This window comes from Mugil cephalus, chromosome 1 (genome assembly GCF_022458985.1).
Source record: "Mugil cephalus isolate CIBA_MC_2020 chromosome 1, CIBA_Mcephalus_1.1, whole genome shotgun sequence".
NCBI lineage: Eukaryota > Metazoa > Chordata > Actinopteri > Mugiliformes > Mugilidae > Mugil > Mugil cephalus.
This window is the reverse complement of record NC_061770.1, coordinates 13,650,735-13,663,974: the sequence shown is the minus strand read 5'-3', so window position 1 is coordinate 13,663,974 and position 13,240 is coordinate 13,650,735. Positions and strand designations below refer to the sequence as shown.

Here is a 13,240-nt window from a genome sequence, read left to right as displayed (position 1 = left end):
ACTTGAACAGTGACTGGAAGACGTTCCACCACTTTATTTGGATCATTTGTGGGTGGTGTCTACCTGAAACACACACAATCAAGGATGGTTAACGACCCAATACTCACTGGCATTAGAGGATGTTAATCAGATTAACCTGGGTGGTATCTTCTTTGCAAGGTTAATGGTTCTCTGATTACCCAGTAAGATAATTCTCAGGGTGCGAATTGTAGCGATGTCAGTGCTGTTTAGTAACTGACTGAGAAGAAGTGTCTCAATCCACCCTTCCTGTTTTCCAGTTTTACACAGATGGATCCCTTCGCTCCTCTTTCAGACCATCTGTCTTATCTGGCTACGTGTAGAATGTGGCATCAGCTGTTTCTGCAGATACCTGCTAAAGACATATGGTTAACACTAAACGTCTCCAGCAGCCAGGGGGAATCTGAATGTTGTGCGGCATAGTAACACTTTGTCCACAAAGGATGAAGGTTAAGGTAGAGGAGTTAATTTCCACACTTCATCATCCAGCGGCAAGTAATTTTCATGCCTAATCAGACCATCAGTGGCCCCAATCAAGCAAGTTTTTCCCTCATTACTGTATAATTTGTGTGTAATATCAAGGATTTATCAGTTTTTTATGCGTACTAAATATATCTTTTAAGGCGAGACACTGCAGCAAAAATACAGTTTTTTCACACACTGATAAATTTTGAGATATTTTGTTTCTATCAAACCAGTTTTAAAAAAGCAGTAAAAAAATTCACATTTAAGTATTGATTTCACTACACTCTATCCAAAATCCTACCCTATGAGGTACCACTGTGAAGCTTTTTCTCCTGTAGAAGTCAGTCGAGTCCAAATATGGTCATATCCTTTGTATAGGCAACCAATCATGAAAGAACAAGGGCTCATCCGAAGCTAAACTCGAACTATCATTGGTTGGTGTCGATTTCTGACAAGGTGATTCTTCAAAAGCGCCACGTGACCGGATATTCCGTGAGGGACATTTAAAATTACTTTTAAAAGTCTTCTCTGAGAAGAAAATGACAGCTCGAATTAGCACGAAAACTCAAAGTAAAAACAACCTGAAGGAGAGGAGAGAGGAAGTCAGATTCATTTGAGTATTTATATTATGTAAGATGATATGATTATATGATATGTTTAAAGGATATGAGTAGATGGTGCATAGTGGTTTCCAATAAAAAAAACACGACTTTGCAATGTAAAACTTGATCCAGAAATCTCCACTTCAGTAACATTTACACGTACCAAACTGTCCAGATTTATTCCTAACTACAACCTGCAGGTATTTACAGAGGGGAGTTTTAATATATCATTTAAAGCCTGATTTGTATAACATTTTACTCCTAAAAACCGTGAGTTTTTTGGACTGTTTCAGATTTCTGATCTGAAAAAGTATGCAGATTAGCATATATTTAAGTAGATAACTTCTCATTTGTATATTTAAATCTAAATTCACAGAAAACTTGTAATACAAAGTTAATACTGTATTTATGTTATTAATCAGATGAAGACGTTCCATGGTCACATCTATTAGTTAAAAATGTTACCCTATTCACCTGTAGTCTCACCTTAACTTCCACTTTCCATTGCTGACAAAATACAAGTAAAAAGCTTTTTTACAGGTCTGGAACATGTGTCTAAGGTTCAGAGCATACTCACACGTGATCAACAAACCAGATATTTCTGATATATAACACACATTTTATTATTTAGTTAAAATAGATAGATAGATAGATAGATAGATAGATAGATAGATAGATAGATAGATAGATAGATAGATAGATAGATAGATAGATAGATAGATAGATAGATAGATCCTATATTAATACTAAACATGGGAAATTTCACCATTGCAGCAGCAAAATACAGGCACTCAACACTATATATACTATATATATAACAGGAAAAACACAATCTACTATATACACATAATTTACAGAGTTATAAAAATAAGTGAATTGGAACGAAAAGTGTATGCAAGGAGGGAAAAGAAATAATGTACAGAGTGTTATCTGTCATCTGGTGGAGAGGGTGGTCAGGATTATACTTGATTGATAACAATTTGTTAAGGGTCCTCCTCTCCACCACCACCTCAAAAGTTTCCTGTGTGCAGCCAATGACAAAGCCAGCCCCCCTGATCAGCACTCACATAAACGTCTGCTAAGATCACATTATTATAAACACATAATCAAACTACCAAGACATTATTTATTGCCTGTCGTTAGTAGGAAGAACAGCTGTTTGGGAGGACCACTGCCACCATGTTCTCTTTCCAGGTCTAGTGATGTACAATATGAGGGGAAAAGGAACATAAGAGAAATGTTATTTCAAGCAGCTGCTATAAAATCTCTGTGACACATTCCCACTTTAATCTAGAAAAGTAAGTAAAATGAAAAACAGCAAACATAGCAACTTTTATTTCATTGTTGCTTGAGAAGCTTAGTGTCGACATTTGTGGCATCACGCAAATAATAGATTTAAATTATGCCCCTTGTGTGGGAGTTTTCCCTAAAGCTGCTTTGACTCTTGCACTGGTTATCGGTCAGCGCATGCAACGCTCCTGCTGCTGTCGTCGCTTCGCTTTCACACACACACCTTTTCAACCTGCTCTAATGCAGGCCTGACAGAGTAGAGTAGATATTTTGGCAGATGGTGTTCAGCAGGGACATCTTGATAAGGTGAGGCAGCCGGATCATGTCCATCTGTTTCCCAAGCAGGGCAACAGCTCTCAGCTATATCGAAGTCCGTGGGGTTAATGCAAAAGGCCAGGTGTTCGAGGAGGAGGTGTGAGGGGAAGGTGAGACACACCAGCGGCACATACATTTTTCTATACATGCTCAATGGAATGAAGTAGGAAAGCAAGTTTTCTCTCCAATGTTGGTTCAATGTCAGGGAGGTTGCTGAATCTCTGATTTACAAATGTGTACGTTAGCTCATATTGCACTAAAGCCTAGTATGCAATATTAAGGTTTTAGCTTCAGCTAAATTATGGATTGTACTTAATTAATGAAATGTGAAAACCATAACATTTTCTTTATTTTCTTTTTTAATTCTCATTATTAATATTCTCAATTTGTTGTGTCACACAACATGCACACATCCTATACATGAATGTAGCGTCGTGTTCAGAGAACGATGGCTGGAAAGACTCTTTCTGCTTTCTCAAGCAGCAGGAAACACTCATGAATCTTGATCAATAGTCTTGTTTTGGAGGTGCAGAACAGTGTGACAAAACCAATTAGAGCTAAAAATCCATGCCTGTGTGCTCAGAAAGCCCAGCAAGACGTTGTGTGTGTGTGTGTGTTTGTTCATATGCATTACATTATGCCGGAAACACGGATAGGCACGTAGGGCTGCAGCGGTGGAATAAGCAACAACGGTCTGATCTCCACCTCAAGATGTGCTCCAGGCCTTAAACTTTTCTGAAGTGAAATTGGATCCTTAGAAATAATAACAAGGCGCACTTTGAAAAATGTGAACTTAATCACTCAGACGCAAACCTGCTGCAACAACACGCCTGGGGTATTTACTGGACATTGGATACATTGTGGGATGATTGGTTTACGACTATTTTGTGTTGTGGTGGTAATATCAGATGAAATCCTCGCTCTAGGTAAAGCAGGGGTCCTCTTGCACCTTATTTTAGTTGTTACCCTGACGCCTCCTACACTGTAAACCCGGATGAATTGGGTTTACTTTAAAAAAAAAATTGAGGAAACCAGACGCCCTAAAAAAAATTCCAGTAATGTCCGTTGAAAACATGAGTGCATTTGACTTAAAATTTTTAGCGGATGACAATGTGATTTTCAGTTCAATACACCTTAAACCAAGCTTGTTTAACTTAAAAACATTGGCAATATCAATTGCTTTGCTCATTTATTCCACAAATACAATTAAAAGACATGATCAAGAATCGACAGAAGCAAGTTTATTTGTACTTTTAACTATTTAGGGTATTTTTTTTACTTTACTTTTCATCTCTCTCGCAACGTTTTCCTCATGCACACAGCCCGTCAGTCTCCGTTACAATTACATGGCCAATTATTACTTTTATACACAGAAATGATGGACACATTGTGAAGGTTTAATTCATCGTTTGTTCAGTTTGTTCTAATTTCAAATGTGATTTCAATTATCCTTCTACATGTGATTTCACGATTTTATTCAGTTTACAGTTTTCTCAGTAGATTAGATTAGATTCAAGTTTATTGTCAACAAAATGACAGACCAACAAAATGAAGTTAAGCACCTCACCAAAAGTACAATAAATAGTAGAATAAATAGTATAAAAATCTTGACTAAAATAAATATTGGCAAAGGTCTAGATGCTAAGATGCTGATAAGTACTGTTTCTACGTTAAGAAAATGTCAGTTTTATTTTTTTATTTAGCAATTTACTGTGTTGTCCATGAAATAAACAATGAAAGAGTCTCTACTGTTACAGTGGTTCTTGATTTTATTTATTTATAACAACCAATTAATAATTGCCCAAACAATTTCACTCCTAAAATATTTAAATCTGGAAAATAATAATAATAATAATAATGAAAAAGTTGATGACCATTTCTATTTTAAATCTGTAAGAAACAATATGGTTTAAATAAACACATATTTAAATGAAAATAAACCCACTGTAATGTTTTATTAATAAACAGATTAATTAGTGACTAATTATACATCTTTGCCCTATAACACTTAAAATATTCAAATATATAAAGAAACTTCAAAATGATGACCCTTTCCAATGTAATTACTCTGCGGTTTAAATATGAAATTGATTGTCATGGTGATGGTCCTGGATTGATAATTAGTTTGACCCTCAATGAAAGTTTTCAAGATTGTTGCTGAACAAACTCAGAGAAGCCCGAGACAAGTCTGAAATTCAAAAGAGACCGCATCTCAAGCGTGAATATCTTCACTAGACATTCACCGAAGTCTGAGAAATGGCAGCCAATGATTTACGGCGCGAGAATTTACTCCTCAGCTATGGCGTCGTCTATATTCTGGATGGACGTTATGGTAAAAACACAGGGATAACCTGACATAATAATACATTTCTCTACCTATTTAGACTTAGACTCAGACAGACTTTAATGATCCACGAGGGAAATTACTTTGTCACCGTAGCTTTGTTGCACATAAAAGTAAACAACACAAAAAACACAAGAAAAATAAAACAAATGAGTTCAAATTAAATAAAAATAAAAATAAAGAATGTAATCAGAAAATTTACAGAATTAGCATTAGGCCTATATACAAGTTATACAACCTATACATAATGTTCTTTATATATATATATTAAAAGGGTTAACATTAAAAGTAAAGGGCCAAGATTGCACCTGGCTCATTTTTGAATGATGCTAAAATTTCAAGCACATACTGTAGTTTACAGTGGATTCAAGCGCCATGGATACAACATCACTGTGGTCAGCCTGGGGTTTGTTATTGTTTGAACATAGTGGAGTCAAAGCCTGTATACAGGGTATGTACATGACCACAGCAAGCTGAAGTCTCCGTGGTTACGGCCACTGAGTGGCAAAAAGTGACAGTTGAGCATGGAGATTAGCCACATTAGTTTGCATCATAATAATCATAATATGAAGTCATACTGTAAGTTACTTCTAAGTAAGTTACGTTCTGGTGGGCTGTCCGATGAGTTTGTCGTTGTTGTTTTGGCTGGTTGTTTTGTCCTGAAATTTTCCTCACCAACACGAGAAACCGTCCTCTGAGCACTGAGAACATTAACTCTATGACCATGTCAATAGTCTGCTGAGGGGATCCAAAGACTTACCTGTGATCAAGACCGACAACTTTTAATGAGGAGATGGAGCGAGACAACTGGAAGAAGACCCCACCATCTCCCTTCTTCCTGTCGGTGCCGGCTGCATGTTCTCCCAATTGAAGGATATTCACTCCAGTTATTGCCGAAAAAACGGATATAGAAGTGCTGAAGAGGGGCCGGAGAAACCCCTGTTTACCGATCGGAAGAGACAGAACTGACAAACCGGCGGATAGTCACCGACTACGATGCATCTGGCTAGCTCATCACACCTGCCCTCTGTCAGTTCATGAAGTGTTCAGTCCAGCTGGCGAAGTCGAAGCATCATCAGCAGAAGCCCTTCTCCACCAAGAAAGGGAGTTAGAGTTTGATGAGTTGCATGTTTGAATCCTCTCAGGAGGATTTCAAGCTTCTTCCGCGGAACTTTCTGCTTGACTGTCATGGATTTTAAATTTATTAATTAGTTTATTACCAATACGGGCACAAGTCAGTGTTTTCTGTGCATCCTGTCATCTTTATTTATCCCTTGGTGCTGCCCTGTACATTGTCAAAACCCCTGGACAGAGACTCACGTGGAAGATTTTGATTATGAGAGATTATTTTTCTGCATTTGTAAATAGTTTGCTTGACGCACAGGTCAGTGTTTTTTGGTGCATGCTGCTACCTTTATTTATGTCTTGGTGCTGTGTCTGATATTAGGCTTTGGGAAGATGAGAGAGCTACAAGGACAAGATGAGCTGCAAACGTGCAAAGAAACAAGATAAGCAGTCCATTCCTGTAAATACAATAAAAGTCCATGTGACACAAGCAAGAAGTTATTACCCTAATTTATGGAGAACATCTGGAGGTTTTAACTATTCCTTTTGTGTCTTTTAGAAAACATCATCTACTGTGGCCTCGCTCTTTAAAAAATGGTAAATATTCATTTAGGTTTGTGTCGTAAGAATTCCTCTGGTTAATCAAACATTTATCTTGTTGTTCTGATGCAATTTTCCATATTTTGTTGGCGCTTTATTGCAATTTCCTCGTTCCCCAAGAGAGAAGAAGACATTAGACGAGACGGGAGGAAACATCTCCACAACTTCCCTGGTTGCTAAATCAACTTGATGGTGTGATGATCATTCTCTCTGATACATCACTTTTCTATTACTCGCACATACAAACCCAGAAACCGTGGCCCTTTACTCTTAAGCTGCCATCAGGCTGGCACTGAATGAGTGGGCAGTGAAGTGTAAAATTCCTGTTGTATCTAAAAACACCGAAACATTCATTAATTGAATCCTGAATTATATTTATTTATCATTCCATTTTACTTCAGAACAAATTATATGCCCTTAGGTAGACATCTTAAACTCTTTTCATACAATCCTTCATATTTTTTAAACAAAACAATGCAAAAAAAGTTGTAAACATTTTCACAGTGCATCTGAAACTTCACTGACAACAATGATAATAATTTCAATAATTATGACGTAATATTTTAAAACCGATATAGATAGACAGAATCTTGCCAGATACAAACATACATATATGTACAACACATCACATTCAGCCTTGTATGTGTCTTAGAAACTGGGGGAGAGGGCCTCCTAAACGTCTGATGTGTGTATATAATACAGTGCAGATCAAACCTGCAAATCTCCTGAGGACAGAGCATTTGCTTTGCAGAAGACAAAAGGAAAACAAGGATCCATGCAAAGACTTTGCTGCTGTAGTAACACAAGTCTAAATTCTACTTGCATCTTTCTGATGTCATTTCACTTTATGTACAGCGGATTAGTGTGAATATATAAATAGCAGTGCGTACAGGATTTATCCCATTATTCATACCTTGTGTAGGACTAGAGCATCCAGGAAGTGAAATATAAACAACTATAAATTCTGCATATGGTATTTCTCCTGATTCAGAGTTTTAAGTCCCGAAAGGGATTAACAAAGTCTTTGTCATGTTTCCAGGCTGCATCTTGACAGGTAAGATTTACAAAGATAAGATGGATGCATTAAACCAAGGTTTTGATACTGATAGGATGCCTGAACTGGCGCCAACAGAGGATTTTTTTTTACATGCGAAGGGTTAGATGACAACTGCATCCAGCTTGAGCTATTTCATGCACACCTCCGAAATATCCCGTCCACACCTCAGTTTCTCTGCAAGCAAGCTTCTTCGCAGTATGCTCCTCTTCCAAGCGCCTGAAGTCTTTCTATTCAGCAACAAATACATTCTGTAATTAACTGGGAGGTAGAAACAAACGCCTTCATAGAAGCTGTATACACAATAACATCATAATAGATTCAATTTCCCATGTGGATTGCTGTGGGTCCGTAGAAGCCCGCAACAACAAGGTGGAAAATGGTTGTAAATTATTAATGGTCAGCCATGACGACCATTACTTTATGGATGTTTAATACTGGTGATCTCTCCGTTAGAATATTAAGGTTTAGTCTATCCTTCTCTTACACACACAGCAATAAAAAGAGCTAAAGGAAAATGGATTCCAGCTGCAGCGGGGGAAGCCATAGACCTGGCAGCTACTTTGCACTGAAGCTTCATAATAAGAAGCATTTATGGGAAACACCTTCAACGGCTCCAGTCAGAAGCTGGAACAACATAAAAATAAAACCCATCATCCCAATTTCAAGACACTGCTGGGGGGCTTCTCTGTCCCCTCGGCTGATATTCATAATTATGTAAGATTTCAATTTGGCATCTGTACAAACACATATCTACACACATGCAATATATATATATATATACTGTATATATTTCTTGAAAAGTAAGGTAGATGACCCAGGTGGGAATGGCTAGTGAAACAGAATACGCGCCTAGGTACTTGCAGTATTTGTTCTTAGAGAAGAACAGAATAGAAAAAAGAGACATCAGAATCGGTTTTCACAGTTATGATTCCTGTTTTTTTTTTTTTGTGTCCATCTTTGCCCAAAACGTTGGGCCAATCAGCGCCTGTCCAGCACAGGACTTTGAGGCCAAGTCTTTGATATGTATATTCTTCTCATGGTAACCTGCATATTGGTAGAAAAATATGAGTGTCCAAAAACAGCATTTTGGCTTTGACGGTGAGCATAAACGAGACCGTAACCTTTGGTTAGAGAATAACAAGCACAGATTCTGCTTGCATTTCAAAGATCCTTCTTCAGCCTTTTCACCATTTTTTTTTCTCCTCTCTTTTTTGAAATGTCATTATCAACACAACACCAACAACATTCTCAACACGTCAGAGTAGTCAGTACAATCGATCTGTTTTTGTTTTGTTTTTTTGTTTGTTTGTTGTTGTTTTTTTCTGGGAAAGTAATAACCGTGCCGTACTTTTCAATTCATTCTGAAGGTTACAAAGCAAGAAACGGTGGTGAGCTGCTACCCTGCACATCCAAATATTTGTATAGCTGTTGTATACATAGATGAACAGTTGGAGGTGACAGTTATTGCCTGTAACATCCTGATAGGAACAAGTGAACAGCGTGTCTATGGAAATGAGAACGGTGCTTCTTTTCTTTCATTTACTTTTTTAAATAGCGGGACGGTTTGCACAAGTGTCCGCCGAAATAAACTCTTTGAAACTTAAACGTCACAAGTCTACATTGAAGTTGTAGGAATGCTCAGAGTGACTGGTTTTATTTGACTGGACTGTAGGCTGCCTTTTCTCTCATGTCACATTGAATATCCCCATATTGCGTGTTTGGTGAAGAATGTGATAAAGGCTGCCTAGAGAGATCCCTCAGTCAAGGGGTCAAACAGCTTGAACTGGGTGTTGAGACTGAGAACAGCACTGCAATTAAAAAAAATAAATAAATAAGGGCCACCTAGTCAGTTTAGATTCATACTGAATGCACCTAATGATTTATGTCCAGTAGTGATACAGGAGGGAGTGTGTGTGTTATGCAGTGATACAAAAAGTGACAATGGGATACACATGCAATATGGTGTTTACATCACCTCAGCATGAAATTAACTTAAATTATGACCCTGATTTTAAACATAATCTTAATCATATTGTCATTACCTAATAATGGGGATTAAAGGGATATTTTTATTGTTCTTCTAAACAGCTCTAGATGGTAAAAACATTGTAAATGAACCAAAAGGTTCGTCATTTAACAATGATTTAACAGCAGGGTTCATTGAACAAACAACTAATGGATCTCAATAATATACAGTATAAAAATGAAAAATACATTTGGAGACACTGCACAGCAGCTTAAAACATGAGACAAGATAAAGACCACTTGCATCATTGTTCAGTACAGTACCCTGTGTGATAATAAAAACTGAGCCGGTTTAAACTCTTTTGCCAGATGACGCTGTGTTTGTTTTACTGGGGCCTCCTGCATTGACGCTACGTTGAAATGAACATGGAGACTTTTTTTTTTCAACTCCATGCAGCGCAAATATCAGTCTGAACAAGTAATAGAGAAGTAAGCCCTGAGCTAATAAGTGCCTAACCCCAGAGCTATGTGTCGTGTGAAAAAGCCCAGCGGGGCATTATTTCAAGTGGCGATGCCGAGTTGGTATCAACTTTTTCAAGAAGTAGTCATCACTAAGGATGGAGCATTAACTGGAGGAGAATAGTAAGCGGTAGAATGTGGCACATGTGCTGACCGTGCTGTTTTTGTGCGAGTTGAAGCGCATTATTTTACGACAGTCTGAAAGTGAGAACACAGAAAATGGGAACCGCTTTCATGGGCAAGCTTAGTGAAAAACTGCACAGGACTGCAGTCACCGCCAGCCCAGTAAAGAAAGGAGTCATGGCATGAAAGTCATGCCAGTCAACCACAACATGCACCCCAGCACATCTAATTAATCTTGTCCATGGCAGGTCTTTTTTGTAATTGCATGTGATGACCTATGCTGCAAGGGGAAAATCACTTGTTGGACCAGCACAAGCTCAGCTATGCTTGCTGGGCATTTTCTATTGGAGTAATGTTGGCAGGTGCTGATGCCTTCCATTATTACAAACTCTTACCGAACAACAGGTAAAGGGAGCACTAAAGGCAAGTGGTCTATATTCATGCATAGACATAAAGTTAATGACTCCTGTTTTGTTAAAAACAGTAAACACTAAAATGGCTCGAGGAACATTTTAGTGTTTCTTTTTTTTTTCCTGTTCCTTAAGGAAATTACTAAGAATTTACTAAGAGCTGTTAAATTCTGCCCATGAAGTCCATTCTCACAGAGGCACGCTAGAAAAAAAATACACTCACATACAGTATAAATAAACCACATGATTTTTTTTCCCGCTCCCTTCTTGCACAGACAGAATCAGGCCTATCCGATTAGTCGCTCTGTTTTTTTGTTTGTTTGTTTTTTTATTATTATGGGTCTTATTTTCATAGGAATGGACCACATTGCCGTTGGTAATCAACCAAGTTAACTGAAATTCAGGGATGCGGCATAATCTATTAAAAGCAGTCGAATGAAAGGTGAAGGTTTGACCTCTTTCCAAAAGCCTCGGGGCCGCCAAATTTAATGAACGCAGAGCTCATCCCCCCGACCTGGCTAACGCTGTCACAGGGTCGCCTCGTCAGCTGACAGAGCTCGTTTGTTGGCGCACATGGCTTAATTGTAGTTTGAGGTCTGGTGAGCACATGGCCAATAAAGACGTCACCAAACGGATGAAAATAAGACCCATAATTTATCCTTCAAAGTGCACACCGCTGCAGTCTTTATTTAGGAGTGGAGATGCTACTTGATTGGGAACCAAAGATCCTAGTATGTGAACATCAACGTCCTCATCAAGCTCAGGACTTAAAACCAGACAGCCACATACCTTCAGTCTTATTATCCTAGATTAATGTGATGCTTCTTCTCAATAAATATCGTCATGAGCTTTCATTAACATCCAATTATTACTATTAATGTTTTCGCCGGGTATAAGGTCAGAAATGGATAGCATATTATTATAAACACATTACATACAAATATTGTGTAACAAACTTTTTTTGTTGTGACAAAGCTTATTTGGTGGTTTTCAGAAACTGTAAAACTGACCGTTCCAAGCAGAATATACACTGGGAGAGAATGTAGCTTTGTGAGCGTTGTAAATATATTAAGTCGTGCCCCCAGAGCTTCTTCCTCTACACTGTAATTGAGTCATGCTTCCTGTTCTGGACAGAGGTGATATTAGACAAAATATCATTGCAAAAACATTGCTGTTCTGCAGAGGGGTGGTCAATACAACATCCTCAGGGAAAAATGTAAATTTTTACACAGGTAACGGTGGGGGGCTGGAGGGGTAGAGGTCGGGGTGTTCTTCCTCAGCGCGTTGGTCTTTACCTCCTCAAGGGGTCTGGTTGTATTAGGATTAGTACTGAGGCTGACACGCTGTAGTTTAGTTAATCTACCCTCGGTAATGAGAAAACAGCATTAACTTCTCACAAGATAACAACAGCAACCCTGTGGTCCTTCGGTTTGAGGCATGCATAAATAAATTACATATCAAATCCAAGACATTGTCAAATACAGTACTTGTAATAAACACACAAAAGGTGGTCGAGGGAGCATAAAGTTTCAGTATCAGTTCCTCCCTCTAAATCCAGCGTACACTGATTTGCATTGCGACTCCTGATGTCTTGGTTGCTGGATGTTGGTCAGATGCTCGTTGTCGCTCATTAATTTGACCTGACGTAATATTGATGCACACGTCTGTGGACTGTTTGGCTTGCTTATCCTCCTGCATTGGCTTTTCACTCAATTGTCGTGTTTTTTTTTTCCTGTGTGTTTTATTCTCTTCATATTTTTTTTTTGGCAGTATCACATATTTGAGGCATGAGTAAAGTTATATAGTTTTTCTTGTAGTCAGTCTTGATCTTTTTTGTTTTTTTCTTACGTTTTCCCTCTTCCCTAACTTGTGATTAATGTCTTTCAGTGTGCAGTCTTGCCATCTTTTTCCTTTTTTTTTTCTTCCTGGCTGCATTTGCTTCTCTAGAGGAAGTCGCTCTGCAGCTCGTTGGAGAGCTGACTGACAGCGACCTCACTGTGCAGAGATCCTTTCAGTATCCTGGCAGTCTGCTGGGGGCTGTAGTCTGTGCAATTTTCTCTCGTACCAGTGACTGTTTCGGGGCAAGGACAGTGTCTGCAGGTGCCGTGGTTCTCCGGTAGTCCATTTGATAACCTTGTAGAGTTGCACTCTTCTTTGTGATGAAGCTGCATGCAAGTTCCCTTCTGTACAGAGCTGCTCTGGCACAGGCATCCGCAGAGTGACCTTCTGCACAGAGCGACATCCCGGCACACGGACTTACGGAAATTGGGCTTGAAGACCAAATAGACAATGGGGTTGTAAAGGGTGGAGGACTTGGCAAAGATAGCTGCCAGAGCAAAAGACATAGGTGGTACAGATGCTGGGTTACCAAACGCTGCCCACATGGACACAATAGCATATGGACTCCATGCTGTCAGGAAACCGATGCAAACGGCCACGGAAAGCTGAAAAGATACATAACAACACA

General features: G+C 38.6%; 1 protein-coding gene across 1 annotated transcript in view; it reads right to left on the bottom strand.

Moving 5' to 3' along the window:
* Positions 1-7,056: 7,056 nt before the first annotated feature.
* Positions 7,057-13,240, bottom strand: part of opn7b (opsin 7, group member b) — a 58,944-nt gene continuing 52,760 nt past the window's right edge. Inside the window, exon 6 of the mRNA XM_047571132.1 lies at positions 7,057-13,217. Within this exon, the coding sequence (XP_047427088.1) occupies positions 12,717-13,217 (501 nt within the window). The 3' untranslated portion in view covers positions 7,057-12,716. The remainder of the gene's footprint in view (positions 13,218-13,240) is intronic.